General features: G+C 55.8%; 1 protein-coding gene, 1 long non-coding RNA gene, 1 other non-coding gene and 1 pseudogene across 3 annotated transcripts in view; 3 read left to right on the top strand and 1 right to left on the bottom strand.

Annotated features, from left to right (window-relative positions):
• The window catches only part of LOC141944632 (electroneutral sodium bicarbonate exchanger 1-like), a 90326-nt pseudogene extending 72615 nt beyond the window's left edge, over positions 1–17711 (bottom strand).
• A 63-nt stretch (positions 17712–17774) lies between these two features.
• Positions 17775–21978, top strand: LOC141944631 (uncharacterized). The gene is made up of 3 exons (XR_012629294.1): positions 17775–17871; positions 18801–18884; positions 21732–21978. It is a non-coding gene; the product is annotated as an uncharacterized LOC141944631 (long non-coding RNA).
• On the top strand, positions 18985–19069 carry LOC141944905 (small nucleolar RNA SNORD45). The gene has a single exon (XR_012629365.1). It is a non-coding gene; the product is annotated as a small nucleolar RNA SNORD45 (small nucleolar RNA).
• Positions 21979–22503: 525 nt separating the features above from the next.
• Positions 22504–25874, top strand: part of LOC141944152 (uncharacterized) — a 75162-nt gene continuing 71791 nt past the window's right edge. The window contains exons 1-6 of the mRNA XM_074870259.1: positions 22504–22873; positions 23156–23256; positions 24172–24212; positions 24525–24609; positions 24713–24766; positions 25254–25395. Of these exons, the coding sequence (XP_074726360.1) occupies positions 22504–22873; positions 23156–23256; positions 24172–24212; positions 24525–24609; positions 24713–24766; positions 25254–25395 (793 nt within the window). The remainder of the gene's footprint in view (positions 22874–23155; positions 23257–24171; positions 24213–24524; positions 24610–24712; positions 24767–25253; positions 25396–25874) is intronic.

The following is a 25874-nucleotide window of genomic DNA, read 5'->3' as shown; positions in this document are numbered from 1 at the left end:
CACCTCCACTCAGCACTTCTACGACTGGATCCTGGTACAGATGGGACTCTACTCAACAGCAAGGGCTGCTCCAACATCACGGCCATGGAGTCCTTTTATCACCACCTCAACCCCCTTGCAGAGGCCCAGCCCAACACCAGCACAGTCGGGCTGGTTTAGCTCCTGCCCCTTTCCACTCCAGAAGCTGCTGCAATTCTTTAGCCGGCTGCAGGAGCTCCTACAGATCCTAAAGGGGAAGAAGGCTTGAGCAGCAGGAGGAATGGGATCCAGCGCAGGCTGCAGTGTACCACGGCCATCTCCTGCTGGGGCACTCACTGCCTGCGCACCCAAAGGCAGCCTCAGTGTCAAAGGCCTGCTCCGTCCTGCCCACGCTCCTCTGAGCGCACACAAACGCTCAACATGACTTACTTCTTCAAATAAAGGTTCCAATTTTCACAGCTAACCACGCTGCAGTCCAATTCAGTCTCCTGTGCAAGGCAAGGACTTCCATGCCTGCCACCTGCAAAATGAGGCCGCAGGCAGCCACGTCGGCCACAAAGGCAAAGAGTCACTCCAAAGGGCTGAACCCGAGCCTGGTCCGAGAGGAGGGTGCTCAGAGCCACCACGGCACGGAGAAGACTGACACAGCGGGGCCAGAAAGAGGATAGGAAAAATCCATGCCACACGCAGACAGCTCTGGGGCACGTGCGCACGCACACACTCCCGGGAGACGCACGTCTGCAACACAGAGCACAACGCGCAGTGTTCACACACACACACCCCCCGAGCGTGCGCGCGCACACGCAACACACGCGCACAGGCAGCGCGTGCACACGCTGCAGCACACACGCACGCGGAATGCACACACCCACACGCCCCGCACGCACGCACCCCGCGTGCACCCACCCCTGCGCCCACCCGCAAGCTCACAGCGTGCACCCAGCGACGCGTGCGCTCGTAGAACGCACCTCCCACGGGGGCACACGCAAACTCCTTCACAGGACATGCTGCAGACAACAGTTGAGCCTTTGCACCACCAAAATGAGGCTTTGGAAGCCAGAGCTAACACTTAGGAAAGGAAAAGGGAGGCTTCCGACGCTGTCAGTGCAGCTTTGGACCCTAAATGGCTGCGCTCTGCCCAAGAAGTGAGGGTTTAGACGCTAAAAATCAAAGTCTGGGCTCTACAAAAAGGCTCTGGGTAATAAAAGACAAGTTGGGACCCTAGAAATAAGGGTCTGCCTTCTAAAATTGAGGCTTTGGACCTTCAACGTCAGACTTTGGGCTTTCCAAATGATGCTCTGGACCCCTGAAACCAGCCTGTGGCCTTTAAAAGCTGGGGTTTGGAACATATAAATGAGGGTTTGTACCCAAAAAATGAGGCTTTGGGTTCCATGAGAGGGGTTTGGAGCATAAAAAGGAGGGGTTTGGACACTCAAGATGGCAGCTTGGACCCTCAGAATGGCTGGCCGCATCCTAAAAATGCTGCTTTGGAGCCTGACAATGAGATATTGGAGAGTCAAAATGCCGCTTTGGACTCTAGAAAGGAGACTTTGCAAACTACAGTTGAGCCTTTGGACTGTAAAAATGAGGCTTTGGAAGCCGAAACTAAGACTTAGGAAAGGAAAATTGAGGCTTTGGACACTATCAGTGGGGCTTTGGACCCTAAACTGATGCTTTCTGCCCTACAAGTGAGGGTTTAGATGCTGAAAGGGAACCTGTGGGCCTGAACAATGGCAGGGACTCCCTTGGGACCCTCATGTTTACCTTGACTGGCAGGGGCACAGGCACTGGCTGGGCAGGGCACCGCCAGGCTCACACGTGTAGGAGGGGTGGGGTTTTGGGTCAATTTGGGGGATTTAGGGGGCAGTACTGGTGAGGAATGCAACACTGTGGTCGGTGACCGTGGTGTGGATGGGCTGGCGGAGGCCGATGGGGCGCAGGGCCAAGTGGGCCACGTCCAGCCGCAGGTCGTACACCTGCCCCCTCTCTGCGTTCAAAGATGAGGGGGGGGGGGGGCGGGGAGGGGCTGAAATTGGGGTGTCCCTCCCCTGTGATAAGAAACTAACCGCTGGTCGTTACAGTAAACGTGTATTCGTATGGTCAAAGTGTACAAATACAATACGTGCACCGTGATCTGTTGTGGCAGACAGGCAACTCGACGTCGGCCTCTTAGCTCTGCGCAGCCCCTGACAAGCAGCAAGGCTTGGATGAGAAACAGGCCTTGGGAGAAAGATAAGGAACTGCCGAGTTGTGCCAAGGTGGCAGGGAAAAACAACGGACAGCTGCAACACTGAACTGGGAAAAGTTACCGCCGCGTGAACAGCGCGTGAACGAGAAGATGATTGGTCTGCGCAGCGCGTGTTAGAGTGGTCTTACGCTGCTAGGAGAAAAGGTTGAGAGCTGCCTAATTGCTGATTTGCTAATTATGAAGTAAGAGCTTTGACCAGAGCATAAGTATGTACTATTGTAATAATAAAGGGTCTTTCCTTCTGCACTTCATGGAGAGTCCGTGCCTCAATTGCCACAAATGGTGCCCCGTGTGAGGAGGGCGATTAGTGTGACCTGCTTGGATCACTCCGGTGGCAAACTCCTCAGAACTTCAGAGCTGCTGTGAGGAGCCTTTTGTAGAATTATTTCACGTGTACTGTGGTTTTTGAAGTTTGACTAAACCTTAATTGATAAAGCTTTGAAACAAGTCTTGCAGGTGCAGCTGCGAAACAAAGAAGGGGTGTTATTGGGGTCGTGGGGGAGTTGGGGGGTTATTAGGGTCCAGGGCAGAGTCTAGAGGGCTTCTGGGGGGGTGGGGAGGTATGGTGGAGATATTGGGGTCCGGGGGGCATGGTAATGGGGTGCAAGAAGGGTCTGGAGGGGGCTAATGAGGTCCTGGGGGGGGGGGGGGATCTTGGGGCAGATATTGGTGTCCGGGGGGGGCCTAATGGGGATTAGGGGAGTGCTGGGGGTGGGCTGGTAGGGTCCCAGGGAGCTATTTGGGGTTTTGAGGGGGGGGGGGGGGAAATGGAGAACCTGGGGGCCAATAGCTCGGGGGGGTCACTAATGAGGTTTGGGGGGAGTTGGGGGGGGCTAAGGGTGTTTTGAAGGGACCTAAGGGTGGTAAATGGGGTTTGGGTGGGTTGCAGGGGGGATTTGGGGTCCCTGGGGGTCCCAGGGGTACCTGTCGTCCCCCAGCAGGAGCTGCTGCCCCCACAATGAAAACTGCTTACAAAGTAAGCGGTACTAGATAGTTAGAGAATTAAGAAGCAAGCGGCCAATTACCTTTTAGGTAAGGGTTATAAGACTGAAGCCAACATACAATTTTACAAATTGTAGTTTAAAGACAGATTTGCCTTTTTTGTAGAGATTCTCTTTATTATTTCCAGTCCTTGCCTCTTACAACACCCGTCAGCTCCTTAGCTTAGGCCTTAAGCCAGCACCTCGACACAACACAGCAATAAAACACGCGTATCTGTAAATGCTTATGGCTTATCCCTAGTTCCTCAGTAAAAAATGGAAATCATTTCATTTGTTCACTAGTCCCTAAAGAGCCACAGGTACATTCTTTGCCAGCACAGGACTCACTGGCTGTGCAGGGCAGCATCGACACCTGCCAGGTAGGAGCACGCGGCAAGATCTGAACGGAACTGAACTCCCATGCTCATATTGAAGGCACCCACGAACACGCCGTGCTTGCGAATTTAGGGAGTGCCGCAGCAGTCACGTTCTCTGGCATACGTTTTTTGGGAAGGACCTGGTGGCACAGGGCTGCGGAGAGCAGGGGGGCGCTGAACTCCCCAAAGAGGCTGGGGTGCCACACTGGGTTTTTTCCTGCTCGCCGTTGGCAGGCAGTGCGGGGGGCCGGGCGCTGCTGCCTGCCACGGGGCCTGCACACCCCCGTCCCCCAAGCAGAGCATTCAGCGGGGGTCTGTCGGGGCTGTCCGATCCCAGCTTCTGCCTCCCCTCCCGCTTGGAAACCCCCACGTGGTGTCCCCCCGCCGAGAGGCCACTGTGCCCAGCACCTGGAACCAACTGTGACTCTGTGACATCAGCCTCGTTGCCAAGGGCACCGTGGGCAACGTGAGCCCTGCGGCCACTCTGTCAGCTGCTGCGCTGGTGGCAGCAAGCCCTCGCTTCTTGCAGTTGGCACATGCCACTGGCAACGATGCGTCTACTCCTCCTCCTCATCCTGCTGGCCCTGCGCTGGCCTGCGCATGGCGCGTGGGAGAGCTGTGGGTAAGTGGGCCGAGGCTCTGGGAGGGAGCCTGGGCAACCTGATGGCGTTCCCTGGAGGGTGCCTGCTTGTCCCCCGTGGCCACACCACGGCTTCCGCAGCCTCACGCGGGAGCCTCGGTTCCTTGCAGCACCCGGGCTGCTGGCACAACTTGCCTGCGGGGCTAAAGCAGAAACGGGGGCGGACGCCCGCCCGCCCCACGGGGTCCCCTGGCCTCGCTGTCCATTCAGCGCCTCGTGGGGAGGGCAGACGGCTGACCTTCAGCCGCAACAGCAGCGAGCCATCGAGCAGGACGGTGATGAGTTTCTGGTTACAGGACCTGCGGGCTCCGGCCCATGGATGCTTACTACGGCGCTTACTACGGCACGTCACGCGTTGTGGGTGGCACAGGTGCCCAGCCAGGGGCCTGGCCCTGGATCGTCAGCATCCAGGATCCCTGGGAAGCAGGCACGGGGCATGTGTGCAGAGGGTCCCTCGTCAGCCCACAGTGGGTCCTCACAGCAGCCCACTGCTTCCTCGAGGCCAGGTAAGGAGGGTCAGGCACGGGGATATCCCCCCAGCACTCGCAGGTGCCCCATCCGCAGCACCACGTGCTACGCCCGTCCCCTTTCTTTGTGGTACACCAAGTGCCTGGGCACTGCAGAGCCTGGCTGAGAGACTGCTTGGGAGAGGGCTGGGCTCTTGCCACGGCTTCCTAGCAGCCTCCAGCTCGACACGCCTTGAGCCCAAGGCGTGCTAGGGCAGTCGCACCCTCCGTAGCACTGCTTTCCTCTCCCCCGTCTGAAGCAAAGGGCAGGGAACTGCTGGACTGCTGCAGCACGTGGCTCGGCTCCCTCTGAGCCCTCTCCCCATCTGCCTTCCAGGCACATCGCCATGTGGCGCGTGGTGGTTGGGGCCAACCATTTGACTCAGCCGGGCCCGGAGACCCAAGTACGCAGTATTAAGCGGCTGCTGGTTCACCCGCGCTACAGAAACATCACCAAGAGGAATGACATTGCGCTGCTGCAGTTGGACCAGCCTGTGCAGTGCGGCTACTATGTACAGCTTGCCTGCGTGCCCGACGCCTCGCTGAGAGTGTCAGAGCTGACAAACTGCTACATCAGTGGCTGGGGGGCCACAACGGCGAGATGTGAGTTCACAAAGAGCGCTCGCGTCCCGAGCGTGAGCTCGGCACACGGGGGGAGGCGGGCTGGGCTTCCTGACAGCAGAGGCGAGAGCCACAGTCTGGCTGTGGGGACGTATGCCCACGGAGACATGGGCCTGGCCCAGGGCCCAAGGCGAGACAGAAGGCCAACACCAGTACAATGTCTCTCACCATGCAAAGCCAAGCCCCAGCAAAGGGGTTCACCCACACAGGGCAGGAGACCTGGCAACGAGCTGCCGCGTGTTAATTCCTTTCTGTCCTTGCAGCCGCAGGAACAACGGATGTCCTGCAGGAGGCCAAGGTCCACCTCATCGACCCCAACCTCTGCAACAGCAGCCGGTGGTACCGAGGGGCCGTCCACCCCTACAACCTGTGCGCTGGCTATCCGCAGGGCGGCATCGACACCTACCAGGTAGGAGCCTGCGACAAGGCAGCGCCCAGCGGCACACGCAGCCCCGGCACAGCCGCCCAAACGCACCCCGGCGTGGGCTTTGCCCACCAAGTCGCCCTCCCACCCCTGGGGCCCCACCGCTGCTGGGGCTCCCCTTCCCCAGCTGCATGTCCTTGCCCAGGGCCCCACTTGTCCCAGACGCCCACGACTCTGCCCAGAAAGCCCATCCAGCGCTCCTGGCAGCTGCGAGGTCCAGCTCCCAGTCCTGGAACATCCCTCTTCCACACAGCCAGCATCGCTGTGCAGAGATGAGCGCGAGTCCTACCCCACGGGCCCACGACCCTCTCCCAGACAAGGTCCCGGAGGCCCCAGCACCCGAGCAGAGCCTCTCCATGCAGCGCATACAGCTCTGGCAGGTGCTGGCAGAGAGAAGGAGCCGGCCCTACTGCTGCCAGTGGCCACCCGACACCACCTTGACCCTCATTCCTCTGCTGCAGGGTGACAGCGGTGGTCCTCTCGTCTGCAAAGACAAGACTGCTGACTACTTCTGGCTTGTTGGGGTGACCAGCTGGGGGAGAGGCTGTGCCAGAGCCAAACGGCCCGGAATCTACACCTCCACTCAGCACTTCTACGACTGGATCCTGGTACAGATGGGACTCTACTCAACAGCAAGGGCTGCTCCAACATCACGGCCATGGAGTCCTTTTATCACCACCTCAACCCCCTTGCAGAGGCCCAGCCCAACACCAGCACAGTCGGGCTGGTTTAGCTCCTGCCCCTTTCCACTCCAGAAGCTGCTGCAATTCTTTAGCCGGCTGCAGGAGCTCCTACAGATCCTAAAGGGGAAGAAGGCTTGAGCAGCAGGAGGAATGGGATCCAGCGCAGGCTGCAGTGTACCACGGCCATCTCCTGCTGGGGCACTCACTGCCTGCGCACCCAAAGGCAGCCTCAGTGTCAAAGGCCTGCTCCGTCCTGCCCACGCTCCTCTGAGCGCACACAAACGCTCAACATGACTTACTTCTTCAAATAAAGGTTCCAATTTTCACAGCTAACCACGCTGCAGTCCAATTCAGTCTCCTGTGCAAGGCAAGGACTTCCATGCCTGCCACCTGCAAAATGAGGCCGCAGGCAGCCACGTCGGCCACAAAGGCAAAGAGTCACTCCAAAGGGCTGAACCCGAGCCTGGTCCGAGAGGAGGGTGCTCAGAGCCACCACGGCACGGAGAAGACTGACACAGCGGGGCCAGAAAGAGGATAGGAAAAATCCATGCCACACGCAGACAGCTCTGGGGCACGTGCGCACGCACACACTCCCGGGAGACGCACGTCTGCAACACAGAGCACAACGCGCAGTGTTCACACACACACACCCCCCGAGCGTGCGCGCGCACACGCAACACACGCGCACAGGCAGCGCGTGCACACGCTGCAGCACACACGCACGCGGAATGCACACACCCACACGCCCCGCACGCACGCACCCCGCGTGCACCCACCCCTGCGCCCACCCGCAAGCTCACAGCGTGCACCCAGCGACGCGTGCGCTCGTAGAACGCACCTCCCACGGGGGCACACGCAAACTCCTTCACAGGACATGCTGCAGACAACAGTTGAGCCTTTGCACCACCAAAATGAGGCTTTGGAAGCCAGAGCTAACACTTAGGAAAGGAAAAGGGAGGCTTCCGACGCTGTCAGTGCAGCTTTGGACCCTAAATGGCTGCGCTCTGCCCAAGAAGTGAGGGTTTAGACGCTAAAAATCAAAGTCTGGGCTCTACAAAAAGGCTCTGGGTAATAAAAGACAAGTTGGGACCCTAGAAATAAGGGTCTGCCTTCTAAAATTGAGGCTTTGGACCTTCAACGTCAGACTTTGGGCTTTCCAAATGATGCTCTGGACCCCTGAAACCAGCCTGTGGCCTTTAAAAGCTGGGGTTTGGAACATATAAATGAGGGTTTGTACCCAAAAAATGAGGCTTTGGGTTCCATGAGAGGGGTTTGGAGCATAAAAAGGAGGGGTTTGGACACTCAAGATGGCAGCTTGGACCCTCAGAATGGCTGGCCGCATCCTAAAAATGCTGCTTTGGAGCCTGACAATGAGATATTGGAGAGTCAAAATGCCGCTTTGGACTCTAGAAAGGAGACTTTGCAAACTACAGTTGAGCCTTTGGACTGTAAAAATGAGGCTTTGGAAGCCGAAACTAAGACTTAGGAAAGGAAAATTGAGGCTTTGGACACTATCAGTGGGGCTTTGGACCCTAAACTGATGCTTTCTGCCCTACAAGTGAGGGTTTAGATGCTGAAAGGGAACCTGTGGGCCTGAACAATGGCAGGGACTCCCTTGGGACCCTCATGTTTACCTTGACTGGCAGGGGCACAGGCACTGGCTGGGCAGGGCACCGCCAGGCTCACACGTGTAGGAGGGGTGGGGTTTTGGGTCAATTTGGGGGATTTAGGGGGCAGTACTGGTGAGGAATGCAACACTGTGGTCGGTGACCGTGGTGTGGATGGGCTGGCGGAGGCCGATGGGGCGCAGGGCCAAGTGGGCCACGTCCAGCCGCAGGTCGTACACCTGCCCCCTCTCTGCGTTCAAAGATGAGGGGGGGGGGGGGCGGGGAGGGGCTGAAATTGGGGTGTCCCTCCCCTGTGATAAGAAACTAACCGCTGGTCGTTACAGTAAACGTGTATTCGTATGGTCAAAGTGTACAAATACAATACGTGCACCGTGATCTGTTGTGGCAGACAGGCAACTCGACGTCGGCCTCTTAGCTCTGCGCAGCCCCTGACAAGCAGCAAGGCTTGGATGAGAAACAGGCCTTGGGAGAAAGATAAGGAACTGCCGAGTTGTGCCAAGGTGGCAGGGAAAAACAACGGACAGCTGCAACACTGAACTGGGAAAAGTTACCGCCGCGTGAACAGCGCGTGAACGAGAAGATGATTGGTCTGCGCAGCGCGTGTTAGAGTGGTCTTATGCTGCTAGGAGAAAAGGTTGAGAGCTGCCTAATTGCTGATTTGCTAATTATGAAGTAAGAGCTTTGACCAGAGCATAAGTATGTACTATTGTAATAATAAAGGGTCTTTCCTTCTGCACTTCATGGAGAGTCCGTGCCTCAATTGCCACAAATGGTGCCCCGTGTGAGGAGGGCGATTAGTGTGACCTGCTTGGATCACTCCGGTGGCAAACTCCTCAGAACTTCAGAGCTGCTGTGAGGAGCCTTTTGTAGAATTATTTCACGTGTACTGTGGTTTTTGAAGTTTGACTAAACCGTAATTGATAAAGCTTTGAAACAAGTCTTGCAGGTGCAGCTGCGAAACAAAGAAGGGGTGTTATTGGGGTCGTGGGGGAGTTGGGGGGTTATTAGGGTCCAGGGCAGGGTCTAGAGGGCTCCTGGGGGGGGTGTGGAGGTATGGTGGAGATATTGGGGTCCGGGGGGCATGGTAATGGGGTGCAAGAAGGGTCTGGAGGGGGCTAATGAGGTCCTGGGGGGGGGGGGGGGGGGGGGGATCTTGGGGCAGATATTGGTGTCCGGGGGGGGCCTAATGGGGATTAGGGGAGTGCTGGGGGTGGGCTGGTAGGGTCCCAGGGAGCTATTTGGGGTTTTGAGGGGGGGGGGGGGAAATGGAGAACCTGGGGGCCAATAGCTCGGGGGGGTCACTAATGAGGTTTGGGGGGAGTTGGGGGGGGCTAAGGGTGTTTTGAAGGGACCTAAGGGTGGTAAATGGGGTTTGGGTGGGTTGCAGGGGGGATTTGGGGTCCCTGGGGGTCCCAGGGGTACCTGTCGTCCCCCAGCAGGAGCTGCTGCCCCCACAATGAAAACTGCTTACAAAGTAAGCGGTACTAGATAGTTAGAGAATTAAGAAGCAAGCGGCCAATTACCTTTTAGGTAAGGGTTATAAGACTGAAGCCAACATACAATTTTACAAATTGTAGTTTAAAGACAGATTTGCCTTTTTTGTAGAGATTCTCTTTATTATTTCCAGTCCTTGCCTCTTACAACACCCGTCAGCTCCTTAGCTTAGGCCTTAAGCCAGCACCTCGACACAACACAGCAATAAAACACGCGTATCTGTAAATGCTTATGGCTTATCCCTAGTTCCTCAGTAAAAAATGGAAATCATTTCATTTGTTCACTAGTCCCTAAAGAGCCACAGGTACATTCTTTGCCAGCACAGGACTCACTGGCTGTGCAGGGCAGCATCGACACCTGCCAGGTAGGAGCACGCGGCAAGATCTGAACGGAACTGAACTCCCATGCTCATATTGAAGGCACCCACGAACACGCCGTGCTTGCGAATTTAGGGAGTGCCGCAGCAGTCACGTTCTCTGGCATACGTTTTTTGGGAAGGACCTGGTGGCACAGGGCTGCGGAGAGCAGGGGGGCGCTGAACTCCCCAAAGAGGCTGGGGTGCCACACTGGGTTTTTTCCTGCTCGCCGTTGGCAGGCAGTGCGGGGGGCCGGGCGCTGCTGCCTGCCACGGGGCCTGCACACCCCCGTCCCCCAAGCAGAGCATTCAGCGGGGGTCTGTCGGGGCTGTCCGATCCCAGCTTCTGCCTCCCCTCCCGCTTGGAAACCCCCACGTGGTGTCCCCCCGCCGAGAGGCCACCGTGCCCAGCACCTGGAACCGACTGTGACTCTGTGACATCAGCCTCGTTGCCAAGGGCACCGTGGGCAACGTGAGCCCTGCGGCCACTCTGTCAGCTGCTGCGCTGGTGGCAGCAAGCCCTCGCTTCTTGCAGTTGGCACATGCCACTGGCAACGATGCGTCTACTCCTCCTCCTCATCCTGCTGGCCCTGCGCTGGCCTGCGCATGGCGCGTGGGAGAGCTGTGGGTAAGTGGGCCGAGGCTCTGGGAGGGAGCCTGGGCAACCTGATGGCGTTCCCTGGAGGGTGCCTGCTTGTCCCCCGTGGCCACACCACGGCTTCCGCAGCCTCACGCGGGAGCCTCGGTTCCTTGCAGCACCCGGGCTGCTGGCACAACTTGCCTGCGGGGCTAAAGCAGAAACGGGGGCGGACGCCCGCCCGCCCCACGGGGTCCCCTGGCCTCGCTGTCCATTCAGCGCCTCGTGGGGAGGGCAGACGGCTGACCTTCAGCCGCAACAGCAGCGAGCCATCGAGCAGGACGGTGATGAGTTTCTGGTTACAGGACCTGCGGGCTCCGGCCCATGGATGCTTACTACGGCGCTTACTACGGCACGTCACGCGTTGTGGGTGGCACAGGTGCCCAGCCAGGGGCCTGGCCCTGGATCGTCAGCATCCAGGATCCCTGGGAAGCAGGCACGGGGCATGTGTGCGGAGGGTCCCTCGTCAGCCCACAGTGGGTCCTCACAGCAGCCCACTGCTTCCTCGAGGCCAGGTAAGGAGGGTCAGGCACGGGGATATCCCCCCAGCACTCGCAGGTGCCCCATCCGCAGCACCACGTGCTACGCCCGTCCCCTTTCTTTGTGGTACACCAAGTGCCTGGGCACTGCAGAGCCTGGCTGAGAGACTGCTTGGGAGAGGGCTGGGCTCTTGCCACGGCTTCCTAGCAGCCTCCAGCTCGACACGCCTTGAGCCCAAGGCGTGCTAGGGCAGTCGCACCCTCCGTAGCACTGCTTTCCTCTCCCCCGTCTGAAGCAAAGGGCAGGGAACTGCTGGACTGCTGCAGCACGTGGCTCGGCTCCCTCTGAGCCCTCTCCCCATCTGCCTTCCAGGCACATCGCCATGTGGCGCGTGGTGGTTGGGGCCAACCACTTGACTCAGCCGGGCCCGGAGACCCAAGTACGCAGTATTAAGCGGCTGCTGGTTCACCCGCGCTACAGAAACATCACCAAGAGGAACGACATTGCGCTGCTGCAGTTGGACCAGCCTGTGCAGTGCGGCTACTATGTACAGCTTGCCTGCGTGCCCGACGCCTCGCTGAGAGTGTCAGAGCTGACAAACTGCTACATCAGTGGCTGGGGGGCCACGACGGCGAGATGTGAGTTCACAAAGAGCGCTCGCGTCCCGAGCGTGAGCTCGGCACACGGGGGGAGGCGGGCTGGGCTTCCTGACAGCAGAGGCGAGAGCCACAGTCTGGCTGTGGGGACGTATGCCCACGGAGACATGGGCCTGGCCCAGGGCCCAAGGCGAGACAGAAGGCCAACACCAGTACAATGTCTCTCACCATGCAAAGCCAAGCCCCAGCAAAGGGGTTCACCCACACAGGGCAGGAGACCTGGCAACGAGCTGCCGCGTGTTAATTCCTTTCTGTCCTTGCAGCCGCAGGAACCACGGATGTCCTGCAGGAGGCCAAGGTCCACCTCATCGACCCCAACCTCTGCAACAGCAGCCGGTGGTACCGAGGGGCCGTCCACCCCTACAACCTGTGCGCTGGCTATCCGCAGGGCGGCATCGACACCTGCCAGGTAGGAGCCTGCGACAAGGCAGCGCCCAGCGGCACACGCAGCCCCGGCACAGCCGCCCAAACGCACCCCGGCGTGGGCTTTGCCCACCAAGTCGCCCTCCCACCCCTGGGGCCCCACCGCTGCTGGGGCTCCCCTTCCCCAGCTGCATGTCCTTGCCCAGGGCCCCACTTGTCCCAGAGGCCCACGACTCTGCCCAGAAAGCCCATCCAGCGCTCCTGGCAGCTGCGAGGTCCAGCTCCCAGTCCTGGAACATCCCTCTTCCACACAGCCAGCATCGCTGTGCAGAGATGAGCGCCAGTCCTACCCCACGGGCCCACGACCCTCTCCCAGACAAGGTCCCGGAGGCCCCAGCACCCGAGCAGAGCCTCTCCGTGCAGCGCATACAGCTCTGGCAGGTGCTGGCAGAGAGAAGGAGCCGGCCCTACTGCTGCCAGCGGCCACCCGACACCACCTTGACCCTCATTCCTCTGCTGCAGGGTGACAGCGGTGGTCCTCTCGTCTGCAAAGACAAGACTGCTGACTACTTCTGGCTTGTTGGCGTGACCAGCTGGGGGAGAGGCTGTGCCAGAGCCAAACGGCCCGGAATCTACACCTCCACTCAGCACTTCTACGACTGGATCCTGGTACAGATGGGACTCTACTCAACAGCAAGGGCTGCTCCAACATCACGGCCATGGAGTCCTTTTATCACCACCTCAACCCCCTTGCAGAGGCCCAGCCCAACACCAGCACAGTCGGGCTGGTTTAGCTCCTGCCCCTTTCCACTCCAGAAGCTGCTGCAATTCTTTAGCCGGCTGCAGGAGCTCCTGCAGATCCTAAAGGGGAAGAAGGCTTGAGCAGCAGGAGGAATGGGATCCAGCGCAGGCTGCAGTGTACCACGGCCATCTCCTGCTGGGGCACTCACTGCCTGCGCACCCAAAGGCAGCCTCAGTGTCAAAGGCCTGCTCCGTCCTGCCCACGCTCCTCTGAGCGCACACAAACGCTCAACATGACTTACTTCTTCAAATAAAGCTTCCAATTTTCACAGCTAACCACGCTGCAGTCCAATTCAGTCTCCTGTGCAAGGCAAGGACTTCCATGCCTGCCACCTGCAAAATGAGGCCGCAGGCAGCCACGTCGGCCACAAAGGCAAAGAGTCACTCCAAAGGGCTGAACCCGAGCCTGGTCCGAGAGGAGGGTGCTCAGAGCCACCACGGCACGGAGAAGACTGACACAGCGGGGCCAGAAAGAGGATAGGAAAAATCCATGCCACACGCAGACAGCTCTGGGGCACGTGCGCACGCACACACTCCCGGGAGACGCACGTCTGCAACACAGAGCGCAACGCGCAGTGTTCACACACACACACCCCCCGAGCGTGCGCGCGCACACGCAACACACGCGCACAGGCAGCGCGTGCACACGCTGCAGCACACACGCACGCGGAATGCACACACCCACACGCCCCGCACGCACGCACCCCGCGTGCACCCACCCCTGCGCCCACCTGCAAGCTCACAGCGTGCACCCAGCGACGCGTGCGCTCGTAGAACGCACCTCCCACGGGGGCACACGCAAACTCCTTCACAGGACATGCTGCAGACAACAGTTGAGCCTTTGCACCACCAAAATGAGGCTTTGGAAGCCAGAGCTAACACTTAGGAAAGGAAAAGGGAGGCTTCCGACGCTGTCAGTGCAGCTTTGGACCCTAAATGGCTGCGCTCTGCCCAAGAAGTGAGGGTTTAGACGCTAAAAATCAAAGTCTGGGCTCTACAAAAAGGCTCTGGGTAATAAAAGACAAGTTGGGACCCTAGAAATAAGGGTCTGCCTTCTAAAATTGAGGCTTTGGACCTTCAACGTCAGACTTTGGGCTTTCCAAATGATGCTCTGGACCCCTGAAACCAGTCTGTGGCCTTTAAAAGCTGGGGTTTGGAACATATAAATGAGGGTTTGTACCCAAAAAATGAGGCTTTGGGTTCCATGAGAGGGGTTTGGAGCATAAAAAGGAGGGTTTTGGACACTCAAGATGGCAGCTTGGACCCTCAGAATGGCTGGCCGCATCCTAAAAATGCTGCTTTGGAGCCTGACAATGAGATATTGGAGAGTCAAAATGCCGCTTTGGACTCTAGAAAGGAGACTTTGCAAACTACAGTTGAGCCTTTGGACTGTAAAAATGAGGCTTTGGAAGCCGAAACTAAGACTTAGGAAAGGAAAATTGAGGCTTTGGACACTATCAGTGGGGCTTTGGACCCTAAACTGATGCTTTCTGCCCTACAAGTGAGGGTTTAGATGCTGAAAGGGAACCTGTGGGCCTGAACAATGGCAGGGACTCCCTCGGGACCCTCATGTTTACCTTGACTGGCAGGGGCACAGGCACTGGCTGGGCAGGGCACCGCCAGGCTCACACGTGTAGGAGGGGTGGGGTTTTGGGTCAATTTGGGGGATTTAGGGGGCAGTACTGGTGAGGAATGCAACACTGTGGTCGGTGACCGTGGTGTGGATGGGCTGGCGGAGGCCGATGGGGCGCAGGGCCAAGTGGGCCACGTCCAGCCGCAGGTCGTACACCTGCCCCCTCTCTGCGTTCAAAGATGAGGGGGGGGGGGGGCGGGGAGGGGCTGAAATTGGGGTGTCCCTCCCCTGTGATAAGAAACTAACCGCTGGTCGTTACAGTAAACGTGTATTCCTATGGTCAAAGTGTACAAATACAATACGTGCACCGTGATCTGTTGTGGCAGACAGGCAACTCGACGTCGGCCTCTTAGCTCTGCGCAGCCCCTGACAAGCAGCAAGGCTTGGATGAGAAACAGGCCTTGGGAGAAAGATAAGGAACTGCCGAGTTGTGCCAAGGTGGCAGGGAAAAACAACGGACAGCTGCAACACTGAACTGGGAAAAGTTACCGCCGCGTGAACAGCGCGTGAACGAGAAGATGATTGGTCTGCGCAGCGCGTGTTAGAGTGGTCTTATGCTGCTAGGAGAAAAGGTTGAGAGCTGCCTAATTGCTGATTTGCTAATTATGAAGTAAGAGCTTTGACCAGAGCATAAGTATGTACTATTGTAATAATAAAGGGTCTTTCCTTCTGCACTTCATGGAGAGTCCGTGCCTCAATTGCCACAATCTGTGATGTGATTTCTAAGAGCTGGTATACTTCAGATTCTAGGGAGCTGAAATTTCTGTTCAGCCAACTTGAAAATTAAAACTATTCTCACTAGCCAAGAATTTTTTCTAAGGACAGAAAACTACTGGTTTGAAATCTGAAGGTTCTTACTCTAAATTCTACTCCTGCAAGTCAGGAAAGCAAGGAGTAATTGAACTTTCTTAAGACCGGGCTTTTTTCCTGGCAGGTTCTGTGCTTTTCCAGAGAAAGAGGGTGGGAGGGTTAAAAGTTTATTTGAAAGTTGAGACTGGTTTTACAGGATCCCAGTTATTTAGATTTCCCATTACACTGATCCATCACGTATGCATGGTTAGGTAGACTTTTTTTTTTTTTTTTTTTAAATGTTCAAATTAATCAGATCTAGTATTAAACGAATGCAGGAAAGGCTTTTGCCTTTACAGTTATTTCATCCCTGTTTCCTGATTACGCTTCCCTATATTGCTGCCCTGTTCCAGATGGTGTATGCTTTTGGCCATTTGTTTTACGTACAGAAACTTTGTTGCTTCCATGCATTTGATATTTCTCAGCATGACACAATTCTGCTGCTGTGTTTACTCGTAATATTCTTATGTGCCCATGCTTTGCGCTGTGTTTCTGTCCAGCTACAAATCCAAGCTACTATGACAGAAACTCCAAGTCAGTTTCTCAAATTTGGAAAACTTCCCTTCTGTAATTGTCAGTGAGGCTTGAAACTACTGCCATTGGCTGATAAACCAAACCCTTTCTCATGGTAACTGAGGAAGGTTGTGGGTTCTGATGTCTTTACACTTGAGTTTCATGGCTGTCTTTATCAGCAAATAATTTAAATATGGGGTAAGCAGTAGCAGGCAGAGAATTCACTCAGAATGAACCATTTCCTCTGAACCAAAAAACTAATGCAACCACAGGTTACAGCATCTTAATATTTTAAAAGTTTTGTAAAGTGCTTGGGAAGATTATCCCTATGTTATGACTACAGAGAAAGGGAATTTGCATGCATCGGAGCAATCCGCCAAAGCAAGTTTTGGCAGAACTGGGAAGTGAAACACTGAAACCCCAAAACTGCGTTGCCCCTGAATCCCGTTGCACCGTACCTGTGGAGCAGATGGCATTCGACCTACACACGTGCTTTGCTGTGTATCTCCCACTTTGCTGCCAGCAAGCCAAATAGAACACAGGGAAGATGCAGAATGTTTCTAGAGAAAAATGCAAGAATACATGGTTAAAAAAACCCAAAAGAAATAGAAAGAGAAATACTGTATGGAAGAAAGTACTAGTTAAGAAGAAGCAGTGGGAATAAATTGATGAAAGGGAACATTTGCGATGGCCTTGAAATGCTACTCAAAGAAAATGCAACACTTTTAGCACATCCTAATCCACACTGGATTAGTGCTATGAAGGTTGGCGAGTGTGGAAAGACCTGTCAAAATATTTTTCAAAAAGACCAGCTAACATCATTGCAATTTTTCTTTTCAGATTTATGATGCACCAACACCTGATGAGATGGAAGGAAGCACAGGGAGTCAGGCACTCCTCAGTAGCACCCACCAACAGGGCAAGAGGCAATGGGCACAGATTAGACACATAAAACCCCACCTGAACACAAGAAAACACTTTTTTTTACTGTGAGGGTGGGTCAAACACTGGCACAAGGCTGCACAAATAGGTTGTGGAGTCTCCATCCTTGGAGGTACTCAAAATCCAACCGGATATGGTCCTGCATAACTGCCTCTGCCTGAGCGGGGGGAGGGTGTGTGTGGGTGTGTGTGTGTGTGTGGACTCGATGATCTCCAGAGACCCCTCCAGAGACTCCTTCCCACCTGAACCCTTCGGGGAATTCGTTTGCAGCCTCCCACCGAAACGCCCTCGCTTCACCACGGTCCCTGGCACCCCCGCTCTGAACGTAACACCGGACAGTACAAATCCTGTTGCCAGGTGGAAAGCCTGAACTGCTTAACGAAGCGCTTCATGGCTGTAAACTGCCACCTGAGTTACCCGCAGGAAGATCAATACTGTGACACGCCGGACAAGTATTGGCTGTGTTTTAAAAAAACACCAACCCCCCCCCACCCCTTGAAAACCCCTCAAAAAACCCAACCCCCCAACGCCTTAAACCCCTCCCCAGAGCTCCCCCCCCAAATACCACCCCCCACCCCTTCCAAAAAAAATAAACAAACAGACCTTCTTTCCTATTGTTCTGTGCCAGCCAGCATTACACAAACTGTTCCTTGTATACTCTCCAATGGTGTTTCCGCGCGGCACAGCTCACATCTGCAGGGTCCAACACTGGCAACTCGCACCGCACGCAGCCTCATCAGTTTCATGAGGAAGAAAAAGGGTTTATTTCCGAGAGGAAACGCAGTAGCACTGCCCTGCCCCGGAGCCGGCTCCAGCACCGGCCGCTCCTCAGAGCCGCGGCGAGCGCTGCGGGCCGAGCCGGCTCCCGGGCGGGGTCCTTCCCTGCCCAGGGCGTCCCGCCTGACCGCTGGCTGCTGCCTGCCTGCGCCGCCGCAGCCCGCAAGCGCGGGTTAGGCGCTGGGATAGTCACCTCTAGCGGGGTCCTTCCCGGAGCTGCCTCTTGCCCACGCCGCGCTGTGACGCTCTTCCTCTTTCTGGCGGCGGCGGCGGCGGCACGTGCAGGTACCTTGTGGTGCGGGAAGGGCCCGGCTGGGGCCGCCGGCGCCTGGGCCCGGGGGGGGGCGGGGGGGCGTTGAGCCCGGCCGTTCGTTCCAGCGGGGCGGGGGACCCGGCAGCGGAGCTGAGCGGGCGTTCGGGTGCCGGGGGAAGAACCGGTGGGTGGTCGGAGGGGAATTGGTGCCTCCTGCTCGGGCACTGAGCTTGGTGCGTGTGGCCTCGGCAGGGGCGGGGAGGGAGGAAATGCAGCGAGAACTGTCTCAGGGACAAAAGCGAACTCGGTACCTTCCGGGGAAGAAACTGCAACGGTCAGAACTGTTCAGATTCATCTGCTACAGAAGCTGTCAGATTTGGGAACGCTGTGCTTCTGATGCTCCTTAACCGGTGATGTTGTCTGCGTTCATCATGAACTTTGCAGCAGTCTTCTCCAAATATTTCTTAGCTATGGGTTTTACTGGGATTTTGTAGACAATTGCTTTTGGGTTTTCCGAATGCTTCTCAGTGTACGTTGAGGTGAAAGATGCGTATGGCCCGAGGAAGAGGAAAGGCTTTCATTCTCTGCATACTGATTTGCACAGAAATAGAGATTGCTGTGTATTAATTTATGTTTAAATGATGATGAAGCAATTCTATGAAATAAACGGTTGTGTAATAATTTTTCTATACGTGTAGTGCGTTTACGCTTTAGTACCATACAAAAGAAGTCTTGTGGGAGTCTGTTCCTATGTTGTGCTCCTCAAATCTGGCTTTTTTTTTTTTTTCTGTTGAACTTGAGATTTCTGTTCAGCAGGTATTTGAGTGGTGTGCGCTTTTCCCCAGAGCAAAAGGACTTAGTCTCAATGTTACTTGTTGCCCAGAGCTAGCTCCACCATAGGTGAAATGTCTCACCATCTCTTCTGTCTCTTGTTTTCTTTCTCACGGGCACCGTGGTGAAGAACAGTACCCAGAAAGCTCTGGTGCTCCCAGACAGCGGCTTGATGGCTTGTGCCATGTCCCTCTGGTCCCGTCTCCAGGAATGGGTGAGTGGCATCACAACGAAATAAGGCAGCGTCCTGCTTTGGGAAGAAAGTGAGCTGGATTGGAAACCCTTGGGTGGGCCGGGAGGAGGTTGCCTTCCTGGGTCAAGGATGAGCGCTGGCATGTATTATCTGATCTGGAGTTGATGTCTGTCCCAGCTTTAGCTCTAGAATTACTCTGAGACCCGGGGAGCTCCAGTGTCCTTAGGCTGTGTCCTTGGAGCTTTTCCACGCTGTGGCATCCAGTTGCCGTCCCAAACTCTCACCCGGCGTGAGGAGAAGGGGGCACAGTTTGAGTTTTCTCCCATTTCCGCGCTGGGGAGGCAGAGTTCTTGGCTTAGCGCTGGTGTTAGGAGGAGATGCTTTCCCGTTCCCTGCCTGCAGCTCTGGATACCCCAGTGGAACAGCGTTAGCAAGTGCTGGTGGAGGGACGTGGGGGTAACCGTACCCAGCCCGCCTGGGTGAGCGTGCCTGTTCCGAATGCCCACAGCCTGTTCAGTCCCACCTGCACCTCCAGAATGCTTGAAGGTCACGTCTGCCTTGGGTCACAGTTAACAGTCGTGTTCAAATCTGCTTTTTAAGGGGAAGAGCAACGATGGTCTATTTTCTGTGGGGCTGTAGGGTTTGCAGTCGCCATCTCCTGGCAGGTTTAGATTTGTTTTGCGTATTCACATACTCCTTAAAATGCTGTAAATAGCCGCTGTTTTGCACAGCAGTTCAAAATTTTCTGGCAATACTGCATGTATCTTGCAGTATTCTTAGACAGGCACATCGCTGGTGGTGTGTGTGCTTTTGTTTTTGTTGTTTGTTGGTCTTTTGGTGGTTGTTTTTATCAGGAGAAGGTGATAATGAGCAGACTTCAGCTGATACTGTTGTTTTCTGGAATGTGTACCTTCACAGGTAAGCCGTGTCATGAGAAAAACGGGCTCAATAGCAGTGTCCTGGCTGGGTGAGCAGGGACACCAGCAGCAGGTCTGCTGGTCAGAAGCTGTCAGACCCCGGCGGTGACACCGGACTGGCCTCCGCCAGTGGTGACGCCTGGGGCAGGTGCCCCCGCCCAATGAAAACAGGGCTTCTTGGCTGCTCAGGGGGAGCAGCTGCTGATTGCCTTTGTCCTCGGGGGTTTGCGGTAGTTGGGGTGCCGGGGTTATGCAGTGCTGGGGTAACAGTTTTCCAGGGTTATCACACACTAGTTTTAGGGAGAGCCAGTGTTATTGGGTGCCAGGGTTATGGGGTTGTAGGCTTACAGTGAGCTGGGGTTATGGGGCGTTAGGGTTACGGGGTGCCAGAGAGTAGGTGGGATAGCATTAAAGTGTGCTATTTTTAGGGACAAAATCTGGGCTTTTTGGTCCTGGATTCCTGGGTTGTTTGGGGGTCTCTTGCCTTAGCTTATGTTCTGGGTGGTTTTTGGAGAGTCCTATTTTAGGTTATTTTCTTTCTAGGGTTTGGATAGGGCCCTCTGGTTTGTGTATGATGTGTTTTCTAGTTGGTTTGGTTTTTTTTTTTTTTGCTCTTCTGGTGGTTTATTTTGCATTTTTTGTCTTGTAACCACCCTTTCTGGTCTAATACACTTGTCCAGGTCAGCCAGTGTCACTTCTTCTGCGGTCAGCTCATTTGTGGTGAGGGTTGGACTGTTTTAAATGGGTTCATGCAGAATGACTGCCAGATGACAAACAGGCACTTCTGGGGTGTGGGAGGACTTCTGGCCCACAGGTAATGACTGTCGGAAGGCTGAGTGTACTTCTGAATTTGTGTAGACTTCCAGATAGATGGTCATTTCTCCTGCCTTGGGGAAGAGGCATGGGAAGACATCAGCCACACAGGAGGACAAGGGTTTCCCCAAGGTCATGTGGCTTTTTGCTTTTGAGTAAGAAACCTACAGAGAGGTTGGTGTCGTTAAGTTTAGTGGCATTTTGTGAAGTCCGGTGTTAAGTATTGTGGGACTTGAAATATCACTGAAAAAATGGTGGAGGTTTGTCTGTGTCTTCTGGATGCTTCAGTTTTGATTGTCTGCTCATGGTGGTGACTTCAGTCTGTCCTTAGCTCCTGTCTCAAGGCACAACGTGTGCTTAGGGTGAGGTTCATCACCCATGATAGTGGGTGTGAATCTGTATTTCAAATAGACTTCTTGATCATTTTGAATTTGGGGGGGGCAAACTTCTGCTCAGACCTGTTCAGTCATCCTTGGTTTTGCCTCTTCATGTAACTGGTGAGGAGCTCGTAGGAGGAGCAGGAGAAGGGTCAGTGCTGCTGTTTCCATGTTGGTCACTCGTGCTGCAGTTATCAGGGTTATCTTCCATCTGCAGTTTCTTTGCAGAAATCTCTTTAAGTCATTTTTCTGTTTTGTGAGGTATTTTGGACTTAACAGGAGACTTTTTGTTCCTCACTAGTGCCTCGGGGATTTACCTGATGATTTTTGTTTGTTTGATTTATATTTGCTGTGTTTAATTTAAAAAGCTTTTTGTAGCTCTTTAGATTTCTGTCCTTAAAGAAAGTCTAGAATTTCTACCCAGGAGTGTCCAGAAAGGATGCTGGTACACTGCTGCCAGCTTTCAGTCTAGTGAAATGTCTGGTGGTGGTGAATGTTTAATGGTACTGTAAGTCAAATGCATCTTAATAGACAAGCTTTGCCCTCGTTGCTGCTATGCCTGGGGGATGATTCTCAGCAGGTTGTAAACAGTGTGTTCTGCTGTGCTTTACCCGTTTAAAATAGTGTATTGCCAGAAAATAGTGCCTACGCAGAGCAAGAACTGCCAGCCCCTGTGCTGCCCCCCACAACCAAGGGGTTGGGGCCCCGGCAGGTGACCTTGCACTGCCTGAGGAGATGCTTCTTGTTTGCTCCCTGCCCAGCCAGGACAGTCTCAGGAGCCTCCCCGTTCCTGGGGACCCTGGCAGCACCAGCAGAGCCATCCCCCGCTGTGGCATCGACGCTGTCTCGCTGCCCGTGGAGCTGCTTGCCCCTGACTACAGCGTCCCTGAGCCCACCAATGCCATCCTGAGCCTGGAGCAGTTCACCACCGTTCAAGATGGGGCCCCAGGAGCGATGGTAGGATGTGGGGATGGACCTGCCCCCACCCCAGCCTGGCATGTCAGAAAGGAGGAGGAAAAAGCAAAAGAGCACCTGGCCAAACCACCCAGCAAGCGCAGGGCTCTGGCAGCCAGCGCTGGGGTGGGAGGGTGGCAATAGACTCTAGCAGGAATGAGATGAGACTGACCCCCAGTGCAGTTGCATGGGGGTGGGGTGATTATGCATTAGAACAGATTTCATGGCATGTTTGGTCTTTTTTTTTTTTTTTCCACTAAAAGCCATTTCTCCAGAACCGCTCCATGCCTGTGTGAGAGGAGGAGGCAGCACAGGGGGCACTGGGAAACAGCACCCAAAGTTGCAAAAGCCCCACTGAGCCCCAAATCAGGGACAGTGAACCCCAAAGGGAACTGAGCTACCCCCAGGGTTGAGTTAGTGCCAGTGGGGCAGCAGTGTGGGGGGGGAACACTCCCCTGGCCCCTTTGACAGGGGAGCCAGGAAGGACGGGTCCCTGCAGGACTCACAGACAGAGCCCCACGCAGAAAGCAGCACGGAGCTCCTGGGACAAGGACGGACCTTGGGGGGCTGGGGGGGGACATGGACACACATGACAACGAGGGCTGCAATGCCTTTGTCTTGAGCAGTGTCTCCTCCAGCGGGGACAGAGCTCGGTGCAAAGCACTCCAAAGCCTCAAGCCAGTCATGCCGTTCCTTGGGTCCTGCTGCGCTCAGCTCCAGCACCCGGCTTTGCCTCAAAGCCACAGCAATATAACTCCAAATCACCCCAATAATGTTGAGGGAGGGAGCTGGAGGCCAGTCAGGGACCCTCCTCCCCTTGTCTGGCTGCACCTTTGGCAGCCACAGGACCAGGAAAGGAGGAAAAATGGAAGGGGGGAAACCCCGCCCTGTGTCTTTCCTTTGGGAAGCACCGTGCTGGTGGGAGCTTTCCGGCTCTGTCCTGCAGAAGGTACAGGGTGAGGTCCCTGTCGGAGCAGTTCCCCAGCGCTGGGGGTCATCAGGGCTGAGCCCCTTCCTAAGGGCAGTCCTAGTGCTGGCGGATGGTGGCCTGCTCGGTGGGGTACGGCCACCTGGGGCTGGTGGGCAGCCAGGGGCAAGTCTGACATAGTTGCCCCCCCAGAAGGCAACCTCACCATCAGCCCCTGCTCTTCCTGGCTGCAGATGTGGCACCAGCTTCTGGCTGCAGCACAGGGTGCGTCTCAGCAAGCTGTGGGTGCTGTGCAGTGAGAAGGCAGCGTGCGGGTGTGCACAAGAAGATACAGTGTTGGGCCTGGACTGCTGCGGGACCCTCATCCTTGTCTGGCCCATCAGCTTCCGTGTGGTCACTTTCTGGTGAGTGGTGGTGATGTGCACCCAGGCATTGGGCTGTCTGGGCCAGTGCTCTCCCTCAGAGCCCAGCTGGCTCCTCAGGCTCACGTCACGGGGTGAGGGGGGAAGCAGAGGCACCGCTTTGCTTGTGCAGTGTTTTGCAGCTTGGCTTATTTTCTGAGCTGGCCCTCTGGAAACAGCCCTTGCACAAGCTGTGCACTGTCAGAGGAGTGAGGCAAAGCGTGGGGTGAGGCGGGGGCTGTGTGTAGACAGTCCATCCCATTTGGTCCCAGGAAGCCCCAGGTGCAGTTCTGGCAGAGCTGGGCTGTCTCTCCCCACTCTGGAGAAGCCTGGTGTCTGCGACAGTGCTCCTCAGCCCAGGGGGATCCCAAAGGCTGTAGAGTTGCAGGATCAAAAGGGGCTCCTGGAGAGATGCGGCTCGGTGATGAGCAGAGCCTCCTTGGCTTTGACCTTCTCTGTTCTCCATCTGTCCAGGGAGAGCAGAAAGACTTTTTCCTACTCCCCCTGCTCAGCCCCTGTCAGTCCCTGAGCTCCTGGGTGCAGTGGGAGCCTCTTTTTGGGAAGGCCCAAGAACAAGGGGAGAGCTGCTTTTTGGACAGGTCCTGCTGGTGTCAGAGTGGCCTGAGGTCCTGGTCCTTGCCTCCAGCCCCTCTTCCAGCTGATCAGGGGAGGACAGCCCTGCTGTCGGCGTACTCCAGCTGCTGGGACTGGAGCGCAGCTGCAGAAAGGGGCCCTCGGGAGTGGGGGGAAGCAGAGGCATCAGCCTGATGCCTTCTGCTTGTGCTAGAAAACCGCTTTGCACCTTGAGAAGCGAACCTGACCCCAGAGGTCTGGGTTTTAGCACTGCAGGGGGGGGAAGCAGCCCAACACCTAGTTGGTGGCAGCGAGGTGTGATACTGGTTCTCCTGTCTTCTGCAGCTCCAAGAGAGGAAAGAGCTCTGGCTGGACGCCATCCTCAGGTAAGCCCCACTGCAGTAGCAAACCTCTGGCGCCAGTGTGGCAGTTGGTGGGATGCTCCAGCTGAGCTGAAAGGCAGCTCGAGAGCTGGGGGAGAGGTACCCACACTGCTGGGGCAGCTGCGGGGCAGCGCTGGCCGAGTTGCTCAGCCTTGCGTTGGTAAAGTAACACCAAGGCGATCCGGCTGTCACCACTTGCTCCTTTTGTGCCTGGAGTTCTTCTGATGTAAATAGTGCTGGGCGGGCTGGCAGGGGAGAGAGCAAAGCCGGGTTCAGTGATACAGAGCTCTTCCTTTGTCTATTCCCTGTGCACAGGCAAAGGAGCAGAGCCCAGGAAATACAAGTGAGCACATTGCCCTCGATTCATCTTCTCGTGAACATCTTGGGCCTCAGTGGATCTGTAAGTGTCTTTGTTGTTCCAGCTGGGTCAAGGGAGTGACTCTGCTTTCTAGCATGGACCATCAGAGGAGTTTCTCCCACTTGGCCTTTGTTCTCTTTTCTAGCCAGTGACGTTAACTGCCAAGACGATCGAGGCTTTGGTTCAGTGCCAGGCAAAAGTAAGCAGTGGCTACATTTCTCCTCCTTGGCATTGTGTATGGGTGGGAGAGGCCTTAGGAGAGGAAGGTCAGCCTTTCTGGGATGGGAAGCCATCAAAACACAGGCCTCTTTCTCCCTGGAGGAGTTGGGGTGGAAATTGCCAGTGCTGGGGTGGAGAGCACAGTTGGGCAGCCTGTGTTCCCTGTGCTCCACTCTGGTGCCCTGTGCCCGGCTGTGGCTTTTCTGGACCACACGGCAGCCAAGAAGGGTGCTGGGGCAGTGCCCTGTGGGGCAGGTCCCGAGGAGCTGGGTTCAGCACAAGCCTTGGGAGCAAACACCCCCATGGGGCACAGAGCCCATGAGTCCCTCCTCGGGGTGAGGGCCCTGAACTGCAAGTCTGTGGGGTGAGGGGCGACCATCCTCATTTACCTTTGGGCGGAAGGAGTGCTACTTACATACGGAAAGTAATCTGGGATGGATTTTTTTTTTTTCCTCCTGCCTGCCCAGAGTATCCCACATCACTGTTCTCAGAGTCCAAGGCACGGAGAAGTCCACAGGAGAGCCCTGGCCGAGCAGCAAGTGCAGGAGCAGCTGGAGCCGAAAGTGCCTGAGCCTGAGGATGGCAGAGCATACGCTGATGTGCAGACAGGTAGGATGCTGTAAAGGTCTTAATTTCATGTCCAGCTCAAAGCCCATCGATCCAGATACGCCTGGAACAGGCAGTTCATGGTGCAGTTGGGAGCATCACCTTGGGTGGTGGTTCTGTGGCCATTGCCCTTATAACATCCTGGAATTCACTGCTTTGAACGTTAACGAACAGGGTGAATTAGGTTGACCTTTTCCAGAGGTTAATTGACCTTTCTTCAGGTTTCAGCACGTATCCTGGCACACAAGCCAGGGCTCCTTTCTTTGGTCATTCCAGATGCTCATCAGATGTGGCCTGAGGTTTGTGAACGGTGCCACTGCTGGGCCCTGCTGATCCTGCTGCCCTGCTGCCCAGTGGCCCTGAGGCTCTTCTCCATTGGCATAGCATTTCACCCAGAACGAGGTGGTCTGTGGTGAAAGTTTTGTTCTCTTACTGCCTGACTAATGCAGATTGTGTTGTGTTCTCTGTAGCCCTTTGTGGTG

Source organism: Strix uralensis, chromosome 5, assembly GCF_047716275.1.
Source record: "Strix uralensis isolate ZFMK-TIS-50842 chromosome 5, bStrUra1, whole genome shotgun sequence".
Lineage (NCBI taxonomy): Eukaryota > Metazoa > Chordata > Aves > Strigiformes > Strigidae > Strix > Strix uralensis.
This window is presented reverse-complemented; position numbering and strand designations above follow the sequence as displayed.